This window comes from Staurois parvus, unplaced genomic scaffold (genome assembly GCF_062004578.1).
Source record: "Staurois parvus isolate SC_StPar_1 unplaced genomic scaffold, SC_StPar_1.0 ptg000225l, whole genome shotgun sequence".
Classification (NCBI taxonomy): Eukaryota; Metazoa; Chordata; class Amphibia; order Anura; family Ranidae; genus Staurois; species Staurois parvus.
The window spans coordinates 2,342,845-2,365,259 of record NW_028318021.1 but is presented as its reverse complement, the minus strand read 5'-3'; the positions used below and the strand labels follow the sequence as shown (position 1 = coordinate 2,365,259).

Genomic DNA, 22,415 nt, shown 5'->3' with positions numbered 1-22,415 from the left:
GGTAAAAAAAACTTTTGCCAGCCCCCCTTAATATTTACCTGAGCCTGATGTCGATCCAGCAATGTGCACACAGATGGTCTTCCAGCTCTCTTCCTCCTCATTATCTCAGACACAGCAGGAGCCATTGGCTCCCACTGCCGCCAATCACACCCAGTGAGGAGAGTACAGGGGGACGGGGCCGAGCCATACTCCATGTGTTAATGGACACACAGAGCCAGCTTAGGAGCAAGAAAGCAGAAGTGCCCCCATAGCATAGCTTTCTATGGAGGCACTCAGTGGGGGGGGGGGTCTCCTGAAGAGGAGGATCTGGGCTGTACAGAGAAGGTAAGTATGACATGTTTGTTATTTTTTTTTTAATCCTTTACAATCACTTTATGTGCTCCAACCTGGTGCTGTGTTTCTGAGTAAACCCATTTTTTAAAAAAAAGCAAGTACAGAAAAATACCTGTTGATCGCCAGAAATCAAGCAAGCTTCTAACCTCCTGTTTGGGCTGATACAACTGCCCCCACTGTACTGAAATCCCAAGCAGCATTCTAAGCTCTGCCTCCTGGAATACAGAACTCACCATTTCCCCCATCCCTCTCTGTCCTACTCCATATGCATTTATCGATTTATTTCATAGTAAAACAATGCTGCTACCTTAACACCCAGGACAAAAAAACAATAAAATCAGCACAAAATAATTCCCCAAATCAGGTGCCAGAGAACAAGTAAATACACAGATTAAAGTTCAATGTTTGCAAGTCCACATAGCACTAGGGCATGCTCTTGAAGCTGTAGCAGGCTCTGGATGAAACACAATAAGAAAGAAAAAAATCACCACAGGTCACCATCTCCCTGTTAGGGACCCCAGTGCATTACTTTGCCCAGAGGCCCATGATGCTATTACCCCCATAACAACATCTCCCAAGAGTCCTTTTACAACACTCAGTGTGTGGGCAGGCTCCTGGGAGTTAAGCACAATAAGAAAGAAAAAAGCGCCTCTAAGTACAGTATAAGGACATTTAATGTGCAACAATAAAAAATCACTCATATGGTGAAAGAATTCAAAAGGCTCATCAATATTGGAGTGTCAAGAGAAGTCCTCGATAGGTAAGCCGCGTTCCATGCCTGGGGAGACTCTGGATGGAGAGAGCCGGCTGGCTTGTGTTTATGTCTCTCAGCAGATGGGCGATGAAACGCACCTTGGAGCGCAACATCAGTGTCAGTGTGATGACGTGAAGAGGACCAGCATGCAATGCGATGCATTTCGAAGCATGCGCAAAGCCAATGGATGGCAAGAGCGTACCCTTCACAAGCATAGGCTGATATGGTAATGGGAAGGTTGTGTACATATATAGGGAGATTCTAATGACCACTACCGATTGGATAATTGAGCTAATGAATGAAGGCATTGTGGATATAAATATAATAAAATTATTATTATTATTATTATTATTATTATTAAAGGAAGGAATGGATTGAAAAAAATAATAAAGAAAAATAGAAAAAGGAAAATTGGAAAAATAATAATAAAAATAATAATAAAAATAAAAATGAAATAAGAAAAAATGAAAAAGAAATAAAAATAAATTTAAAAATAAAAAAGAATAAAAATTAAAGATTAAATAAAAAAAATGTGAAAAAAAGAAGAAAGTGAAAAAATGAATGAAAAAATGAAACATGAAATAATGAAACATGAAAAAATGAAATAAAAAATTTAAAAATTAAAAAAATAATAATTATTATAAATAAAAATAATAATTAAAATAAAGATACCTGCAAATATATATATATTGTAATGATAGTGATTGTTAAACTATGGTAAGAAATGAAAAATTGAATAATAATAATGATTGGTATGTACAAGCATATACATACATATGACTATATAAATACATGCATATTGAAGAAATGTGTTACCACATTTACATCATATACATCAAATGCTAATGGTAATTATAACTATAATTAAAAACACAATTGATTGGTAATGAATCAATAGAAAATGATGATAATAGTATGATGATAGGAGTAAGAATAAGAATAATAAATCAATAATAATAAATCATGATAATAAATCAGGCCGTAGTGATATATTGGCAAAGGATAATGAAAAATGAAAAACAAGAACATATTGCGAATAGCCCATTATAGGATGGTACTAACATCTAATTCTTCATTGAGTCCACCCGGGGATAATGTGTCTAACAGAAAGATTCAGTATGTTTCTCAGGAGCATAACTTTCGAAAACGTTCAGAGTCAGAAAGATGTATGAATTTGCAGGTCTTGCATAATGCCTTTTTAAATTGTATCAATGTAATAATGCATTATGCGAGATCTGCAAATTCGTAGAGCACGAACAGAAAACCTTTACCACCAAGGATAAAACTTATGTTTTGAGTGAATTTTACAACTGTTCTACTGATTATGTATTTTGATGTCTGACTTGCCCTTGCAGCCTATTATATATAGGCCGAACTATTAGACCACTACGTGCTAGATTTGGGGAACACCGTCGACTCATTGAAGACGGTAAGGACAAACACAGTGTCCCCCGTTACTTTTTGGAATTTAATCAGAAATCCACAACAGCCTTAAAAGTTTGGATTATAGAAGCCATACCTAAACATCTTTCTGAATCTGAACGTTTTCAAAAGTTATGCTCCCAAGAAACATACTGAATCTTTATGTTAGACACATTAACCCCAGGTGGACTCAATGAAGAATTAGATGTTAGTACCATCCTATAATGGGCTATTTGCAATATGTTTTTGTTTTTCATTTTTCATTATCCTTTGCCAATGTATCACTACGGCCTGATTTATTATCATGATTTGTTATGATTTATTATTAATATTGATTTTTTTTATTATTATTATTCTTACTCCTATCATCATACTATTACCTTCATTCTCTATTGTTTTATTACCAATCTATTGTGTTTTTAATTATATTTATATTTACCATTAGCATTTGATGTATATGATGTAAATGTGGTAACAAATTTCTTCAATATGTATGTATTTATATAGTCATATGTATGTATATGCTTGTACATACCAATCATTATTATTTTTATATTTTTCATTTTTTACCTATCAATACTATATATATATTTTTACAGGTTACCTTTATTTTCATTATTATTTTTATTTATAATAATAATAATTTTTAATTATTTGTTCATTTTTATTTTTTCATTTTTTTCATGTTTCATTATTTCATGTTTAATTTTTTCATTTTTTCATTCATTTTTTTATTTTTTTCACAATTGTTTTAATTTATTCTTTAATTTTTATTCTTATTTTATTTTTATATTTATTTTTATTTTTCATTTTTTCTAATTTATTTTTTTTTTCCATTTTTCTAATTTTCTATTTTTCTTTATTATAATTTTTTTCAATTCATTCCTTCCTTTAATAATAATAATTTTATTATATTTACATCCATAGTGCCTTCATTAGTTCAATTATCCAATCGGCAGTGCTCATTAGAATTTCCCTATATACTGTATGTACACAACCTTCCCATTACCATACCAGAAGGGGCGCGCTTACCATCCATTGGCTTTGCGCATGCTCCGAAACGCTTCGCATTGCATGCTGGTCCTCTTCACGTCATCACGCTGATACCGACCTTGCGCTCCAAGGAGCATTTCATTGCCCATCTGCTAAGAGACACACACACAAGCTGTCCAGCTCTCTCCATCCAGAGTCTCCCCAGGCGTGGATCGCGGCTTACCCAGCGAGGACTTCTCTTGACACTCCAATATTGATGAGCCTTTTGAATTCTTTTACCATGTGAGTGATTTTTTATTGTTCTGCATTAAATGTCCTTATACTGCACTTAGAGGCGCTTTTTTCTTTCTTATTGTGCTTAACTCCCAGGAGCCTGCCCACACACAGAGTGTTGGAAAAGGACTCTTGGGAGATGTTGTTATGGGGGTGTATGGGGGTAATAGTATCATGGGCCTCTGGGCAAAGTAATGTACTGGGGCCCCTACCAGGGAGATGGTGACCTGTGGCATGCACCATAGCAAACAGTGGGTGTGGCTAAATTATGCAACCTATTGTGTGTGGAGTTATAGTCTGATTGTAATTTTTTTTTTTCAATTCACATTAGAGATAATTTATTTTTGCAAAGTAAACCCCACGGTGCCCAAGGTTGTAATGTTCCACATTGAAAACCTATGGCATTGTGTATCAAAAGTCAGGCTTGATCTACCCACTGGCTTGTGCACATTTATTGGACAATTTCTGGCAATTTGTAGTCATTTTGTCAAGGCGTCCCTGAATAACCCTGTAGGCACCTCAGGGTGCCTAGGCACCCTGGTTGAAAAGGACTGCCCTAAAGTCTCACTTTTGAGACAGAGAAAGGGACTGAGGAAACACATGCCCAAGCTCCTTTCTGCAGCCTTAGCTGTACTGCAGATGAATGAAAAGGAGACAGAGGCTCCTGTTCATTCATACACTGAAGCAAAGTAAACACAGTTTACTATGTTTCAGTTATGAATGAACAGAGAGAGTGATTGGTACTGATCACTCACTGTGTTCATTTAGAAAAGGAAGGGGCTGGACATATTTACTGGCCTCTACCCCTGCTCTCCATCCTGAAGATCCCCACATCTGCTGGTAGAAGAGGAGAGGAGGGAAGATGGCAGCACTGTGAAGGGGGAGGGGGCACACAGGGATGCTCAAGTGGGGCGGGGGGGTGGATCCAATAAAACAGAGCAGGTGATCAGTGCAGCGGGTGGGGGAAATTATGGGTACCAATCTCTTGTAGCTCTCCTTGTAGTAGCTGAACACGGACCGGAGGGAGGAGGAGATGCCGGTTTTCAGCCGCTGCAGTGAGAGCCACACATAAGATCAGTTATATCTGTGCACATGAGATTTGTCCTGCTTGGGGGAGAACTGCAGAGACTATCCATGCACGTGGGGCCCCTGGGCAGTGATAAGAGGGCCCTGGGCTGACCTACTAATGTTTTCTAATTTGAAGGCAAGGCAGTAAATACTGCTAGAGATTGCATTGACTCATTTTTAAAAGTAGCATAGGATTCTCCCTTAAGAAACAGCACGTTTCACATTATAAGATAGGCCATGCACAATAATATTACCAGCTATGCTTCAACAGGAAAACTATTCTTTACAATAATGTCAGCTGAGAAAGGAAAGGCTCGTGTTTGTTAGTGTAACAAGCCGTCAAAGCAGCAGAAACATCTCTCCGGTAATTGGAAAGGGTATACTATGACTGCAGCGGAAATAGCAAAGCAATCCAAAACTACAATATATCTGAATCCCACAGGTATCGTAACTTGTAGGCTAATTGTGAAAACGTATCTGCTGAAATTATTTCCATGTTCGCCCTTTTGAAAGCTTGGAAACAGGTTGTTCATTTTAAATGGCAAGTAAACCTGCTAACCAGATTTTCTGTTTTTAATTAAAATTAAAAATAGGTTATACTTACCTATTTTTCTGCAATAATATTGCACAGAGCAGTCCCTTATCTCCTCTTCTGGAAGTCCCCTACCGGCACTGTCTGCTTCTCCCTTCTCAGAGTGACCCATTGGCCATTGGTGCACTCATGCGTGCACACTCACGAGCTAGGCTGTGTGTGTTTGTAGACACACACAGCACCAGTAAGCCATGCCCCACTTACTCCTCACAAGAGTTTGACTGACAGCAGGAAGAGCCTATGACTTCTGCTACCCTCAATGTCTCCTGTGAGCCCAGGAAGTGAGGGCAGCGATGCTACATGGAACAGGGCAGAATCAATGAGAGGAGGCAGGGAAGTGTTTGGGGATGGGGGGGGGGCAGTTAGCGGGGTATTTTTACCTTAATGTAGGGAGTGCATTGAGGTAAAAAAAAAACTGGTTGACTTTAGAACCACTTTAAAAAAAATAGGAAGATCATAAACACAGATGTGAGGGACCTTTAACCTGTACTGTACTCTAAGAGAATAAATAAAAAATCCTATTTTCTTAATAGTACAGTACAGGATACAGGATCTTAACAATGAGACATCCAACTGAGGGGTGGGAAAGACAGCATACAAACGCTAACAGACCCATGTAACAGAGGGTCAAGGAAGGCCTCAACAAAACTAAGAGTTCAGCTGGAAGCACCACACAACCAAAACGGGCATCAGATCAGAACCTGACCTGATAAAAACTTAACAAACGAGAGAACAGAAGATCAGGTGGCAGCCTTGAAAATCTGAGACACAGATGCCTCATGCTTAAAAGCCCACAAAGCACTAATGGATCTGATAGAGTGAGCTTTACCAGGGAAGGTTGGAATCCTATCCTTTAGACCATAGGCTCTAAGGGCAACTTGTCTAATCGACCTTGCAATGGTGAAGTGAGAAGCAAGGAGCCCCTTATGGTAAGGAGAAGACATCAGCTTGCCAAAAAGGTTGTAGCAGAGAGGTAGACTCTCACAGCATTTTCCATGTCGAGACAGTTGAGAGAAATGTTCTTGTGATGTTTCAGAGCAGGACATAAAGAGGGAAGAAAAATGTCCTGGTTAAGGTGGAAAGAGGAAACCACCTTAGGGAAAAGGAAAGCCTCAGAACCACCTTCAAAAAACTCTTTACAGAATAAGGTTCCTAACTCAGAGACCCTCCCAGGGGCAGACTGACCATTTGGAAACTCGGGCACTGCCCAAGGGCCCGGGGTCAGTAGGGGGCCCCATGAGATGCCTCTGGTACCTTTTTCATAGGCTTTTTTGAGTTTGGGCAAGGACACAGGGGCCCCATGATCCCCTATTGCCCGGGGGCCCCATGAGTTGTCAGTCCGCCCCTGGACCCTCCTTGCAGAAGTGATAACAACAAGGAAAAACACCTTTCAAGTGAGGTCAGAGAAGGAATATGCCAATTAGATTCATAGAGCAACTTCTGAAGGGCCGAAAAAAAAACAGGTTAAGATTCCACAGAGTCATAGGAGGACACACAGAGAGAGCAATGTGTGCGATACCCTACAAAAAGGCCTCATCTAAGGAATGATGGGCCAACAGTCTCAGAATGGCCAGGAGCTTAGATTTTCCCCTTGTTGGTAATTAAGAAGAGATGCTGGTTCAAATCAGACTGGAGAAAGGGCAGGATAGAGTACTTCCTAGATAGGAATTTTATAGCTCCTCACCACGAAAAGTGGGTGCAATGGTGGATTTGCAAGAAGATGACCTTCCAGCCATAGGAATGACCAAATCTGATAAGCCCCTGTCACTCAGCACCTGATGGAAGATTGAAAATTTGAGAGTATCTGACAAGTAGGGCACCCCTTCATTTGGAAGAGAGCTTGGACTTAGGCTTGGCTGGTTTGGGGGTCCACGTCTTCCAACAGGAGCGTGCTCCAGGTTTTAACTTGGAGTTCATGGCCTGAGAAGGGGGGAAAAACTTTTTCTAGTCTAAGGAGCCAAATGGCTACCTACAGGAAAATGAGCCATGTTTTTTTTCCTAACTCTTCCTCCCGTTTATTTCGTTGATGTACTTCTCCAAAGAGGTACCAAATAGGTGCTCTTCTTCAAAAGACATTCTTTTGAGATGCTTTCTACATGGGAGCTCCTCTGACTAGTATTTGAGCCAGAATATCCTTCTAATGTGAACGGAAAACAGGCTCATCCTGGATGTCTGGCCAAGTGTATCTTCTAAGCCATCTACACAGTAGCATAAAACCACAGACAAAAGCTGCAGGTGGTGGTGACTGGGAGGAATCTTTTAAAATGGAGCAAGGGTCTCAGGATATGTGCATCATCCAGACAGCAAGGACCTGGTACACAGCGTTGTATGCAACTGCAGGTTGCATGGTGGGACAGGTCAAGGAAAACAAGGACTTAAAGAGGGCTTCCAATGTCTTGTCCACTGGGTCCTAAAGACATGATTATCTTCCACAGGAACTGTCAAGGTCTTGTTAAGATAAAAATGGTTGGGTCAGCCACAGGAACTGTCCATTTCTGATGAATTATACTGAACAGAACTCTTTAAAGGGACAGCATTTTTTTCATGGTTAGGCCAGTCACAGTAGAAGGCAGGCTCTAAGCAAAAAACTGGGCATTTTTTGAGAAACCCATGCTGGGGCTATGGTGCACTGCAAAAGCTAGGATAAGTATTGCAGACAAGAGGAAGAAAATGGCAAGTGAATGCACAGTAGGGCCGGGGAGACTGAGGTTGTGTAGGTGCAATGGCGGGCCCAGGCAGCTACGCATTTACCTTGAGGAAAATAAGGCATTTGCCTAGGGCGGCAATTTTCAGGGGTGGTGCTGTCCCCCAGAAGAGGGGACATACGCGGCAGGGATGGGGACCTTGTAAGGCTCCGCTATTGAATCCAAGGATGCTGCGCGCTGATGGATGGTGTAAGCTTCCCGCACAAGGAAAAAAAACACTGGCCTTCGCTTCGGGGATAGCCGGCTGCTTTCTGGAGACAAAGAGGTTGGGGTTAGTTTAGTGCTTGGTGGCAGCGGGGGCTGGGGGGGATTTGGTTGGTGGATAGTGGCCACAGCGGGTTCCGGTTGGGGGGTGGTTTTTGAGGTGTGGGGGGGAGCGGGAGGGCTGGGGATTCTGGTGGTGCTGGGGGGTGCCCAATTTTAGTGGCAGGGCAGCACAACAGCTAAATACACCACTGGGCCCAGGAGATAGATCCTACCATAGAAAGAGGACAAAGAGATAGCGGACCTCCAGAAGAGGAGGTAGGGGACCACTCTGTGCAATATCAGTGCACAGAGCAGGCAGATATAACAAAAAAATTGCCTTTAATATCACTTTAAGGTTGACAAACTTTAATAAGTAATATAAAGCACATTATGGAAACTATTTGATAGCAAACGGTTTTAGATAACTTACCCCGTATACTTTCTTTGCCCCAGCCTTTGCTGCAAACATAGAGAGAATTCCAGTACCACTGCCAACATCCAAGACCACCTTATCCTTAAACACGTGTTTATTGTGGTACATTGAATTTCTATAGGTAAGTGTGCGCACTTCATCTTTTAACATTTCCTGGAAGTAGAAGAAAAAACAAAATGTTTCATATAATATGCAAATGTCTAAGACCGTAAAGGACCAAAAGAGCATTTCAGGATAAAGCAGATGCTGAAAAGTGGTACATATGGCTTTTTCCATTCCTTCTTTACATCCTTCAATTGCTGCAGATACTGCCATACCTCCTGTCTCCATGCAGCCTTCTACTATGGAATCACAGATTGAAAGTAGTACTAAAATGATTACATTAAAACTTGCCCATCCTTCCACACCCTGCACGTGAAACCTTTGTAAAGATATTAGGACTTATGCCAGGAGGTGTTATTTTCCTGCACGTTAACAAAATCCCACCAACTTTAATTATGCAGTACACATGGCAGTTCAGAGGCTGCATCTGACCTGTTACGTGGTGCATTCCTTTGGACGCAGTATGTCATATTAGGTGCATTTGAACTGCAGCAAAGAATGTCAAATGCTGAATTTTCCATTTGAATGAAGCTGCATGTATCTGAATGGAAAATGCAGCATTTGACTAGACTTGTTGACATAAACCCTTATAGATATTATACTGTAACCAACAGATATTACTTTGCATTTTAGGCATTGTGCTACACTTGATAAAATGCATGTTTTCTGTATTATTTTATGTATAAATTACATCATGTTTTATTACAATGATGTTACTCTTCTATGCACAAGACTCAGGGGAGGGTGTACTGCATGTACTGTAGGTATTATATATCTATCTGTTTTTTTTGTCTTCATGGGGTTTTTAGGCATAAGTTAGTGGGGGGGCGCAGCTGCTATTCGAACCATGAGTTTGTTTGCATCCTGATACTGCTGTGCCTTAATACTTATGGTGGTGGCAGTTATATACTGTATGTCTTCCCAATGAATACAGAAACGTCAGCAGAACCCCTGCAGGGGTTTTAATTCTTCCCCACTCTGTACAAAAAAGAAATACGTTTTTAATGCTTTTAATAGAGTTCTGCCATATTTTAGTGACCAGCTGATCATATTTGTGATCATAAAGAATTTTTATCTGATTTATGTAAAGAAGGATGCAAGATCTTTTTCAGTTACTTGAAGGCAGGGGCGGACTTCAAGTAACTTCAAGTAAGTTAAGGGGCCCCGGGCAATAGGGGATCATGGGGCCCCTGTGTCCTTGCCCAAACTCAAAAAAGCCTATGTGCATTTCTAGTGCACTTTGTTTACTACTTGTGTGCATGTCTGTTATTAGAGAGCACGGATCACAGGCAAAATGCACAGAGCCAACCAAAGCGGCTCTGTGCCTTGTGATTGCTGTGATGGCCAGCAAAGTGGTAACACATGTAAACAATGACAATGTTTACAATTGAGAGCCCTCCCCTTCCTTCTCTGCTGGCCAATTCCTGATGTGCGTGTAGCACCCCCCTTGACCCCTGTGGGCATGGTGGCGCCCCCCAGAGACAGGGTGGGCTGACATTTCATCTCAGAGCTGGAACTATTGCAAATTGGGGGGTATGTAAAGAATTGGGTGCCAGTCACTTTAGATGAAACAAAGAGTAGGTTTATTACTCTCAGTCCAAGGGAAAGAAGGTAAGGGTTCAAATTCTTCAATAAACATCACCAGCAGCAACTGCATTTCTCCAGGAGAGTTGACCAGTACCAACTGAACTCTATCCTATGCCTCTTCTTCTGCAGGAGAGTCCACCAGCACAAACTTGGACATCCTGGGGTTTATTTACTAAAGCTGGAGAGTCCAAAATCAGACTCCCTTCTGCATAGAAACCAATCAGCTTCTAACCTCAGCTTGTTCAATGAAGCTTTGGCAATGAAACCTGGAAGCTGATTGGTTTCTATGCAGAAGGGAGTCTGATTTTGGACTCTCCAGCTTTAGTAAATAAACCCCCCTGTGTCCAGAGCAGGGGTGGACTGACAACTCATGGGGCCCACGGGCAATAGGGGATCATGGGGCCCCTGTGTCCTTGTCCAAACTCAAAAAAGCCTATGAAAAAGGTACCAGATGCATCTCATGGGGCCCCCTACTGACCCCGGGCCCTTGGGCAGTGCCCGAGTTTCCAAATGGTCAGTCCGCCCCTGCTTGAAGGACAAGATTATCTATTTTAAAAATCCTTACCAGCCCCTCTTCCTATGCTCCTTAACCAGCCTAATCTAACATAACCCCCCTCCCAGGTTCTTATATCCTCCAGCAGTGGCAGCCTTCCCATTATTTGCAACCCGGATGGGCTGCCTACACCTACACACTAAAGTTTAACTTGAATGGGACTCACCTATTCTGCAGGACTGAGTCTATGGGACATTGAGCAGGATGTAAACAACACTACTGTGCTGTTCACTGTTCTCCTGCTAGAGAGGATGCTGCAGTGCAAAGATGTCCTGGTCTTCTACCTCATTCATTATGTAGATCTACCTCTACAAAGATAGCCACCCAAACATAGAGATAAAGTGAAGGACATGGCATTGTAAGTCAGTAATATAAAAAAAAAGCTGCAAGGAGACTTTATGCAATACTGGTGTGTGGGGGACTCATTTGTGAATACACCAACTAATGCCCGGAACCAGGCATGGCCACGTTCACCTTTATCAGACGTATATTAAACTTGAGGTTCCATTTTGTGAGACACTCTCTACCATGGCAACACTCTCCTAGATTGTAAGCTTGAAAGAGTAGGGCCCTCGAACCCCTCGTGTTTTGTTTTGTTACTGTATTGTCTCATGTACTGTCCCCCACTATAATGTACAGCGCTAAGCAAACCTTTTGGCGCTATATAAATAATGTATAATAATAATATTAGCACAGCTCCACCAGTACAGCTAACTTGTTACCTCACTATCAGTGACAGTATAGGAGCCCCGCCGTGAGCTTAAGTGTGGACCTCTATGCATGCACAAATAACTCCATTGACTTTCCCGTACCTGCGGCTAGGTCCATGGGTTCTCCATACTGCATTCAGTCCTGAATGCTGCAGGAGCACCGACTGCTAAGAAGGGAGTCAGATCACCAACCCCCTCTCTAACCAGAGGACCCGTCACCCATGCCCAGTACCATTCTCCAGCTGTGTGGCTACTATTACATTCCCAACAGTCATGGTTACTCACAGCAACCACACACCTTCCCGCCAACTCCTCTGCTGGGTTAACCCCTTGTGGTTGTTGTCTAGTTCTTCCTCTTCACCCCTGAGTGTATATTACAGGCCCTGTTCTTTTGGATACTCCATGTACCCCCATGCACCCCTTTGTAGTAACTTAAGAGCAGGGAGGAGACAGTTAATGTAACTTTCACTGAGATGTTCAAAGACACAGTCCAACAGCACAACATGCACAAACATGAGTCCAGTCCTAAGTGTAATGGTAATGCATACTGAGCCTTCACAAAGCTGGGTAAAAGGACAAGGACACCATGGTGTTCAAATTGCAGCCATGACAGTTTGTCACACATGGTGGTGAATAGCAGCATAAGTTCCCTTCTTACATTCCCCAGGAAGCCATCTGGCACAATGAACAACTGTTAACTGATGCCAGGACTTTCTTATCAATCCGCTGATCAGACACACAGACTTAGCTCAATCCCCTATTCCAGTCTGTGGACCCTAATAAAACTGTCACCTTTGCAAGCTAGAGCAATTAAGAGAATGAACAGATATGCAGTCGTAAAAAGCTCAGCAGAAGAAAATAGCCAATACACATTTCTGATAGACAGCTTATGAGCCACGAATCTTAGACTTCAGCATGTTTCATAATTTCTGAAATTATGACAATCTAGCCAAAATAAAGTCATAGTCACCTTCATCAGTTATTGGGTAGCGTTTTGAACCCACATATTCCACAGTGGTTTCAGAGTGGGTTAGGCCTCCACACCCCTCCTATGAGAAATAGATATCCGAGATCTGTCATATCTGTATCTGTTTCAAAGCTAAATTCATGCTGGAAAAAATTCTGCATGGTAACAGAGTGTAACTGGTCGATATTCAGAAATATGAATATCTATAACAAATTGTATTGGGAAATTTGTCATAAACGTGGTGACCTCCCAGTACCCATCTCTCAAACCGGATGATTGGTCATATGGTCTCTGTTAACGCCCCTTTAATATCACAGTGAAGCAGAAACACTGCTACAGGGCAACAGCTGTGCGCAAAATCACACACACATATATATATATATATACACTTGATTTTGCATTTCCGGGTAGGGGGCGCTTGCTCCGGTCGTGGCTGTCAAGCACAAAAACAGAACATCAAGTAAAAGGGCACATAGCAGCCAGTTAACCCTTTGATCTCCCCACATGTTAATCCCTTCATGCCCAGTGCCATTAGGACAGTGTCAGTGCTTTTTATTAGCAGTGATCACTGTATCGGTGTCACTGGGGATGTCAGTGACACCAAGTCAGTTCCCCCCATGCCCGCCGCAGTCCCGCAGTACTGCTATAAGTTGCTGATTGCCGCCATTACTAGAAAAATTTTAAAATAAGATTTTAAAAAAGCCCAGTATATATACCGCCATTTGTAAACGCTATAACTTTCACATAAATCAATTAATTTATAAGTATTGGGATTTTTTTTTTTTGGCAAAGACATGTAGCAGAATACATTTTGCCCTAAATTTATGACAAAATCAGATTTTTTTAAAAATTTTTACTGGACATGTTTAATAGCAAAAAGTCAAAAATATTGTTTTTTTCTCAAAATTATCGGTCTTTTTTTTTTATAGCACGAAAAATAAAAAATGCACAGGTGATCAAATACCAACGAAAGAAAGCTCTATTCGTGGAAAAAAAGGACGTTAATTTAATTTTGGTGCAGCGTTGCTTGACCACACAATTTTCAGTTAAAGTAAAGCCGTAATGCAAAAAATGGCCTGGTCAGGAAGGGGGGTAAATCCTCTGGAGGGCAAGTGGCTCTCATTTTAACATCAACCAGTGAACACCCAAGAGCGGCATGGCAACATTTTTGCTTGGACAATTAACTATGCTAAAACCAAGGGCTTTGCAAATGTTCTTCCTTCTCAACACCTTTCTTTTATTTATCTGCTGCTTTATGGTTTCTTTATTTCTTTGTAACATTCTTTCTGTAAATATTTTAATTGCACCATTTGACCTTTTTATTAATAAACCCTATTTTGAAAAAATTTTAATTTGTCTCTAAAGGTTTTATTGCAAACAAAAAGAATCTCTGTCTCTGGAAGCGTGCTATTATAAAATAATAAGCCTATGAATACACTGTATCTGTCTGTGGTGACAGAGTGTGTTGCGGACGTTTATGCTAAAATCATCAAAAATGTTATTGCTAAGATTGTGAGTTTCCTCCTTCTCAGTATAAAAAAGGCAGTGGCAGTTTAAAGAGTTATTTGCTTAATTAATTAATCCAGCAACAATCGTTCTCAGGCTGCTGGCACATAGTTTGTGGTCTCACAAGCTGCAAAATCTTTGTGCAGGGTGCAACTGAGAGTGGCATTGTTACACAAGTGACAGTGTGGTGTGAGATTGGCTGGTCATTTGGTTAGAAGAGCAGGGGTGGGGCACCACGTTCGTTACACTAACTACTTAGTGTAGGCTGGCCAGGTTCATACCTTCCTCAGGATAGGAGTCCTCTGGCAGTGTCCTGGCTCCAGGTAGAGTAACAAGTGGGTGACCCAATAATGGGGCCCATGTGCTCCAGAAAGTACTACATGGTACAGCAGATCCTTCTTTCCAATACCATGCGGGTGCCTCTGATCACTCAAAAGACTGGAAAGACCCTGGCTAGTTCCCTCCCCTTGTATTTATGAGCCCACAGCAAGGGGCAGGACTATGAATACCCTGGAAAAGGAGAGACTCATCTTAACCCTTTCCCAACTCTGGGCAGGCTGAATTCTTCATAGCTACACAATACAATTAATACACCAGTACGAAAGTACTCATAGGCACCCTGTAAGCACCTGCTTACAGGTGAATAGTTCTTTGCCAACTTGTTGCCTTTCTTGGGCACAGCTTCCAGACTAAAGCTCTTTAAAATAAACAATGCAATTATGTGAAGGATGGATATAATGTTCAGAGCGAGCAATATAAATACCTTTGGTAGTTCATTATTATATTTGTTGATACAGATCTCCGTAGCTAAATGAGGGACATTTGAGGTGGAATTAAGGACAATTGGATTTGGTTCCAAAAGAGGAACTGTTGGGAACTATGGACTATTTATTCACTTTACTAAGACAGATTTATGTTCATAGTCACTGACTCAAATGCAATCGACGTTATCTGCATTAATTAGCAAAAATATATAAGGTTCTAGGTGAGTAACCTGGCTGCCCCTGCCCATGATGCATTGCTACAAAGCCAGCAATAATACATCCAACTGGAAGCAGTTTATAAATTAGGTGCCAAAATACTGAACGTATTTGCCTTCCAGACTATTATAGATAATGACTGTCCAAATATTTATGCCAAAAGCTGTGTTTTTCAATAACCACTGCTGCAAATTCCTTAAGAAAGTATTTTTGATCAGACAAACAACTGAACTTCCTTTTTTCTTGCTGATTTCTCTAATGCAGTTTAAATAACTAAGTCTTCATTTTAGATGCAAGAGAAAAATCAATTTTGTTAAAGGACATTTCTGTAAAGAGGTATGTGTAGTAACTGCAGTCCTATTGCTTGCCAAGGCTGATGCCTTTGGGAATGTCCCACACCACGGACACAATTCTGGCACAGCGCTTGGCTACCTATCAGCTGGCAAATACTTTAAGTTACAAAAAACATCAGATATGTTTTTACTCTGCCTGATTACCTCCAGAATTTGTCATTTTAATATCTTCTGTCTGCTGCAGTGAGCTCTCCTAAATTATATAATAAAAACAATTAAAAATATGTATCTTTTTTATTCTGGTCAACTAGGGTTTCAACTGATCACTAACTGCAGAGTTTCAAACTTTGAAAGGTTCTTCTGAAGATTCAGCCTAGTTCAGTCCAAAAAAAGAACTTACTTTGATCATTTTAAAATCCCTCTGTCTGCTTATAAAATCTCCATTTTCTGCTCCTTCAGTCCACGGTTCTGTTAGTGACCTTCATACTGCACTATATGACCAAAATTCTGGTCTACTTATCGAGTTCAGGTGTTACCAGTGAAGGGTATTGTTAATACTGCAACATACCAACTTTGTGATAACAGTTTGGGAAAGGCCTTTTTTTGTTCCACCATGACTGTGCCCCTGTGCACAAAGCTATCTCCATAATGACATGGCTTAATGAGTTTGGTGTGGAGGAAATTGGCACACTAATTTCACGCCAGATATTCTCATTCAACATAAGTACCTGATCTTACAATTGCACTTTGGGCAGTGAAAAGTGCCCACAAACACAGTTTAAAATTGTGTGGGAAGCCTTCCCAGAGGAGTGAAGGTTATTATAGCCTTGAAAGGGGAAACCCTTTATTAATACCCATGGTTTTAACTTGTCTAGCCTGGTTACTTGAGGACAGTCACAAAGGGGGGCAATGCATGTATGGCAAATCACAATTGGGTCTGACATGGGACATCCAATGGCATGGAAGACACAGAAGATGGTGTAAGGCCTCAGGTGTTAATAAGCACAAGATATGTACAAGAAATCAGCTTCCTAGTATACAAGTGAAACATACAAATCGATGTCACTGAGAGTGAGGAGATGGGTTACTGGGCTGGTAGAGCCTGATACAGACTCAGCATCAGCAATACTGGCTCAGAAACAGAATATGTGTATAGTTATGATTGCACATGTATGCCTTTTTTACATTGTTTGGAGGTGGCCAGATAGGACATATTTGTATGTATTTTTATTTGTATGTATTTTGCATTTATTATGTCAGCAGTTCTTGTGACACCTTTCCCTGCCCCTGGGGGTGTCCAGGATGGCCCCCAAACAACCATTGGTGAGTAATTAGTGAGCATATATAAGAGAGGGTACAGAATCTTGGTCAGTTGGCTCTAAGGAAGAGGCAAGTCCTCGAAACGCGTCCAGAGTTCCCATTACGGATGCACAAGCAGTGTGGATTGGACCGAGCTGTTCTTATACGATGTACCTTTGACTGTATTGTCATCTTGTGAGTACATTACTTACTTTTAACTTTCAATAAACACATTTTTTAAGGTAATGCACTATTGCCGGGGCGCCCTCTTTCTGTTTTTTTCTACTCACTGGCTCAGAAACGTTGCACAATACAGAGAGAAGAGCTATGAAGGTACTGAACTATGAACTATTATCTACTGTATAGTACACAGAGTGTAATGTAGAACTGATGTCCGTAGTTAACATTGCAAATTGTTTCAGAACTTGGGCAATGGATTACAAGGAGTTAATTGTATACTTTTGGAGAAGCTTCACTTTAAAGCTGGAGTGCTGCCTTAAACGCCAGCCTTGTGCTATATGGCAGCGTCAGGCCACCTATGGAGACATTAGCGAGCACTCTCTCTGGGACCCCACACTAAGCATCGCCCACAGCTTTGTCTAAATCCAACCAATACATCTGCAAGACAGCTTCTTCTGTTGAAAGACAACAGACTTACTGGCAGGATCACCAGGTGAAAATATAGGAAAGAAAGCCGTAAAAAGAAAACTTTTAGCCACCACATCTAAGAATTAGTAACCTGCAAATTAATGAATGGTAGTTTTTGGGTTTAATACTGCTTTAAAACAGCTGTATGTAATTTGTAATTATTATAAATGTATAAATTATTATGAGAAATGTATATTTCCCAACCACTTTTCACCCTGGAAACTCAAAGTGAGTAAATGGCTCTATAATTTTAGCTTTATTAACACTGTATGTCAGCAGTTATGGGTTTGTGTCTGGCTGATGGGGTGTAAAGGAATACATATGCATGGCTCTGTCCACTGTCCTAAAGGCTAGGTTCACATCTGCTGTGGGTCCGCACCTGTTCCTGCAGCCGCAACCACCCACACAGAAAAACGCAAGTGGTGTGTGCGGGTGCCAATAATCCTAATGATACATCACACGCAATGGAAATCGCTCCTGCACTGGGAACCACACTGCTCTTGCAGTTACCATGTGGGACACAATTTCTAAAATGCTGCAGGGGCCTTTTACCTGCATCTCAGGATGTAGAGCTATAGAGATGATAGTGTGGACCTAGCAGAAAAGAACAATCCTCTTATTTTTGGCACATGTGATGGAATGAGATGTGAATGCCTTCTTTTCTGCTAAGGCTTTATGGTTCTGGACATAGAAAAAAATGATTTTTTTTATAATAGACAGTGCTTTAGCAAAGTAAATATCATCCAGTTAGGATTGACATTTACTTAGGTTTGTCTGGAATATACCTTTAAAACCTACCTGTAAAACACAATTTACCAATAAAAGGACTGGGAAAGTCTACCATATCTGGTAATTGCACTGATATTATTCATTTAAAAATACTGAATTAATAAAAGCCAAATATTAAGTGTTATTTACATTGCTAAATCCTACAAAGCATCTGAAAGTTTAGTACCATTGATTAAGAAAGTGTTCATTGCACTGCTGTTTGTATATAATATGGAAGTCTGCAGATCAAATTGCCTTTAAGTGCAGTTTAATTTGTGCATGGTATCAAATTGTATATTTGAGGTGTTTGTGATTGGATCTATGCCCCTAGAAATGATGGCATAATTTTAATACTACAGTTTAAAGTGTATCTAAACTCAAGAACAAAGATATAACATATTGCAGCTTACCAGTCTGCAGATGTGGTGGAGTACTTCACCACTGTATCTATAGAGGATCAGCATTTTCTCACCCTAAGGCAGGACTAAAGAACATCTTCCCCTTTCCTCTTCTTCATAATGTGAAGGAGGTGTTGTGTAGTACACAGAGGTGAACTGAGTGGGGCTGGTAGCACTGCTTGGGAATTCAGTACACAGAGTTACAGGTTCACTGGATTTTTGACAGGATCAGTAGGTATTTGTATGTACTTGTAGAAATTTTAAAGAAATAAAACATGAAAAATGGTGCATGTTTTAATGTTTTACAAACTAAAATCTTTTACAGCTATATTAAATATATTTGAGAAAGTCTTATTAATGAGTACTAGTTCAAAAGGTACATTGCTGTAGTAAAGTCTTTTGCACTGTTAGCAATGGATTTGTGCAGACAATTTGAAGTTTAAAATGTACCTAAAGCCAGAACAGCCATATGCTGGACCCATGTAAACCACTGGTGTCAAACTGGCGGCCCTCCAGCTGTTGCCAAACTACAAGTCCCATGATACACTGTAAGATTGACAGTTACAAGCATGACTCCCAAAGATAGAGCATGATGGGACTTGTAGTTTTGCAACAGCTGGAAGGCCACCAGTTTGACACCCTTGATGTAAACTATGTGAACACCGCAGGACTTTTAGACTTGCCTTAGTCTTCTGGACCTGGCCTTGGGAGCCCCTGTTGTTTTTAGAACACAAAAACTATGAGTACTATACTACTTCTGTGACAATGATAACATCAACATGCTGTGATATTTGTATCTACATCATTTGAGTTTGACCCCCATATTGAAGATTATATTTGTCTGACTGCTAATTGCCTCTCAGCTACTTACTGGTGTTCCTATCTGGAAGGCAGCAGTTCCATCTTGGCCCCTTTCTTTGGATGCATCTTCTTGGGAAACATGTTCATGTAACAAGTTCCATTTAATTATATATCACTTGATACTCTTAAAAAGATCCAGATTGGGTTCTTATTTACTGATTCCTTCACATGCGCTCTTGAAGAAATAGGCTTGGAATCTATGCATGTTGTGAACCTCTAAGTGTCTAAGTGGAGAGTAGTTTTTATTATTTTTTTTGTATATGTTTTAAATGGAATTTAAATGAAATTTAATACAATTGTTTTGATTGTACTCAGTCCTCTTTTTATATACTATGTCCACATAAAGTCCTATGACTACAAATGTTGATATAGTATATATGATAGTTAGGGACGTGGATATGGCACACACAGTCTGGGTTCTTAACCGTATATTGATATTTGAGAAAGTGAACAGGTTAAAAAGTCTTATTGATGAGAAATGGGGCACTATTTAGAAAGGTATTTGCAACAATCTTTTGCTGTGTTAGCAGTGGACTCATGCAGAAAATCTGGAGTTTAAAGTATATCTAAAGCCAGAACTTTTTTTTAGTTTTGGACGCAGTAGGGAAGGAATATGAATTGTCAATCTTTTTTTTTTTTTTTTTTTTTGCTATCAGTGTCCCTGGTGGGAATATTTACACTCTGTCTGTCCTGGTGACAGTTGTCAAAAGGACTGAGAGAGGTAAATATAAAAAAAATGTGTTATTCAGGAAACAGCAATAGAGGGGATAGAGGGGAAGTCTTCTAGTGGGGACATCTGTTGTAGTGACAACCGTCCAAGAGAAGACTTCACTGACTTTGGAAAGATTTCCTCCCACTTTCTTGAAATGTCTATCAGACAAGAAAAAGCTCCGCAAAGATCAAAATAAAAAAATCAGGTTCCTCTTTGAAATGAATAAATAAAGATTTGCCTTTGGATAACTGTTAAGTGATATCCTTTATTTATTATTACAGTGTGTGATCCAAGGCTCTGTTGCCTCTGATTATTAGTCTCAATGTTCTCCTTGTTAGAGACTCTCACATAAGAAAGTATTGCCTCTACGAAGATGTCCATATTCCACACAGAAAGATGGTGCTTAGCAAGGCATGATAGGATCAGCTGCAGGGGGATCACAGGCAATAGTGGGGATTAGTCATTTGCCCTCTGCCTGCTGTTTTTTGTGCACAGTTTCCAAAATAGAGATCCTCTATGACCAGTTGTGGACAGTGGACATACTACACCCGCCCCCCCAAAAAAACGTAATCAAGGTACATAGCATATAAAATATACTCTGTCCTTCTGCCCTGCTGTCAATCCCCCCTAGTATTTGCAGACAGTTCCTGACTTTCAAAATGACAACAGTAAGTTACTGTGTAAATGCACTAGCTGTGATAGCTGCTGCTGTCAAAAAATGGATGTCTGACATGGTGTGACATGTTTATAATCACTGCTCAGATTTCAGCAGAGACATAAAGTAACTTTGTTTCTTTTGTATCTACTCTATTTCCCTCATCTGCAGACCAAAGATTCATCTTATTTAAACCCTTACTTTACCCTTATCAGCCCTAATTAACTACTTCTTCCTCTTCTCCCTTTAACTTATTCTCCTATGGATTTTTTAAAATCTCTTTTTTAACCATTAATATTAAAACTTTTTTATTTGCATTAGTTTTGGTTGGTAATTTTTTGTTTCTGTCAAAACACTAAAAGCACAAAATTCTATTTGTAATTTTGTAAATATATTTGCAACGCTTTGTACCAGAATCATAATTTTCATTTTAAAAGGGACAAATGGTACAATAAAGTTTATACTTTTCTCTACTATAGCACTAATTTATAAACTAACAGTGGTTAAAATAGAAAAAAGTGCAATTTGTGGTCCATGGATTTATGGATTGCATAAAAAAATTTGTAACACAAAATCATAACATAATATATATATATCTCCAAATTAATACAGTAGGCCATTGCAGAAATATTGCTCTGGTCCACAGGGGTGTACAGGTGTGAGAGCTGAAATGGTTAAAACAAAACCCTCTTTTACCTCTCTAGCTGTGCTGTGAAGCAATTCATCCTCAAAGCTCTTCAAAGATCACTACCAAGACTCCAAAGTTTGGTTTCATTCTGTTTCCAACAGCTTACAGTACATTGTGTTTAGTTACACCGGAAAGCAGGCAGACTGTCAAGATTCTGCTCTCCATAGAAAGTAAAGGAAAAAGTAGTGATTTCAGTGCCTCTGCAGAGAGTAGATTGATAGTTATACTTTTTGTGTTCAATACATTTTAAATTGTAAAAGGTTATAGATCCAGGAGGTGGCATATAGCTCCTTAGGCTGGCCATAGATTATGCAATTCTCTTCCCTTCAACCATAGGAAAGAAAAGTGCTCGATTTCCCCATGAACACATTCAGTGTTGATGAGGGAATCTTTCTTGCTGCACTATTGTATTCTGACAACAGGAGATTTCCCAACCATCAGAATACAATGATTACTACTGTTGGCTATAGCTGTCGGCAGTAATTGCATGGAAAAAAAAGTTGGTTGTACTGAAGTCAATGGATAGATAGAACGAAATTTACCTGGTACCTGCTGAACTGGATGAATTTCAAAATGTCTTTTGCCAGCTTTAGTTTTAACTAATTGTAACCCAGTAGAAAATGTAAAAAATAACATTTATTTTCCAAAGTTCTTCTTTAAATGCAAGTTATGCTTGGTGGGGTAGAAACAAATGGAAAAGAGAACATATATTTTAGCTGTCTATTGTTTTGTCTACTGACATTTAGAACAAAATTAGATTTAATTTCTTGAATCGAATGAAGTTTATCTTTTCTTCCTACCCTCCTATGTGCTTTCATTTATGTTTGTTTTGCTTTTATGAATAATCTGTGTTTTGCAGTCACATAGCT

General features: G+C 40.0%; 1 protein-coding gene across 2 annotated transcripts in view; it reads right to left on the bottom strand.

The window, feature by feature from the left end:
• The window catches only part of PRMT8 (protein arginine methyltransferase 8), a 225,389-nt gene that overhangs the window by 80,789 nt on the left and 122,185 nt on the right, over nt 1–22,415 (bottom strand). For both annotated transcript variants that reach the window (XM_089679475.1, XM_089679474.1), the window contains exon 3: nt 8,817–8,972. In XM_089679475.1, the coding sequence (XP_089535601.1) occupies nt 8,817–8,972 (156 nt within the window). The remainder of the gene's footprint in view (nt 1–8,816; nt 8,973–22,415) is intronic.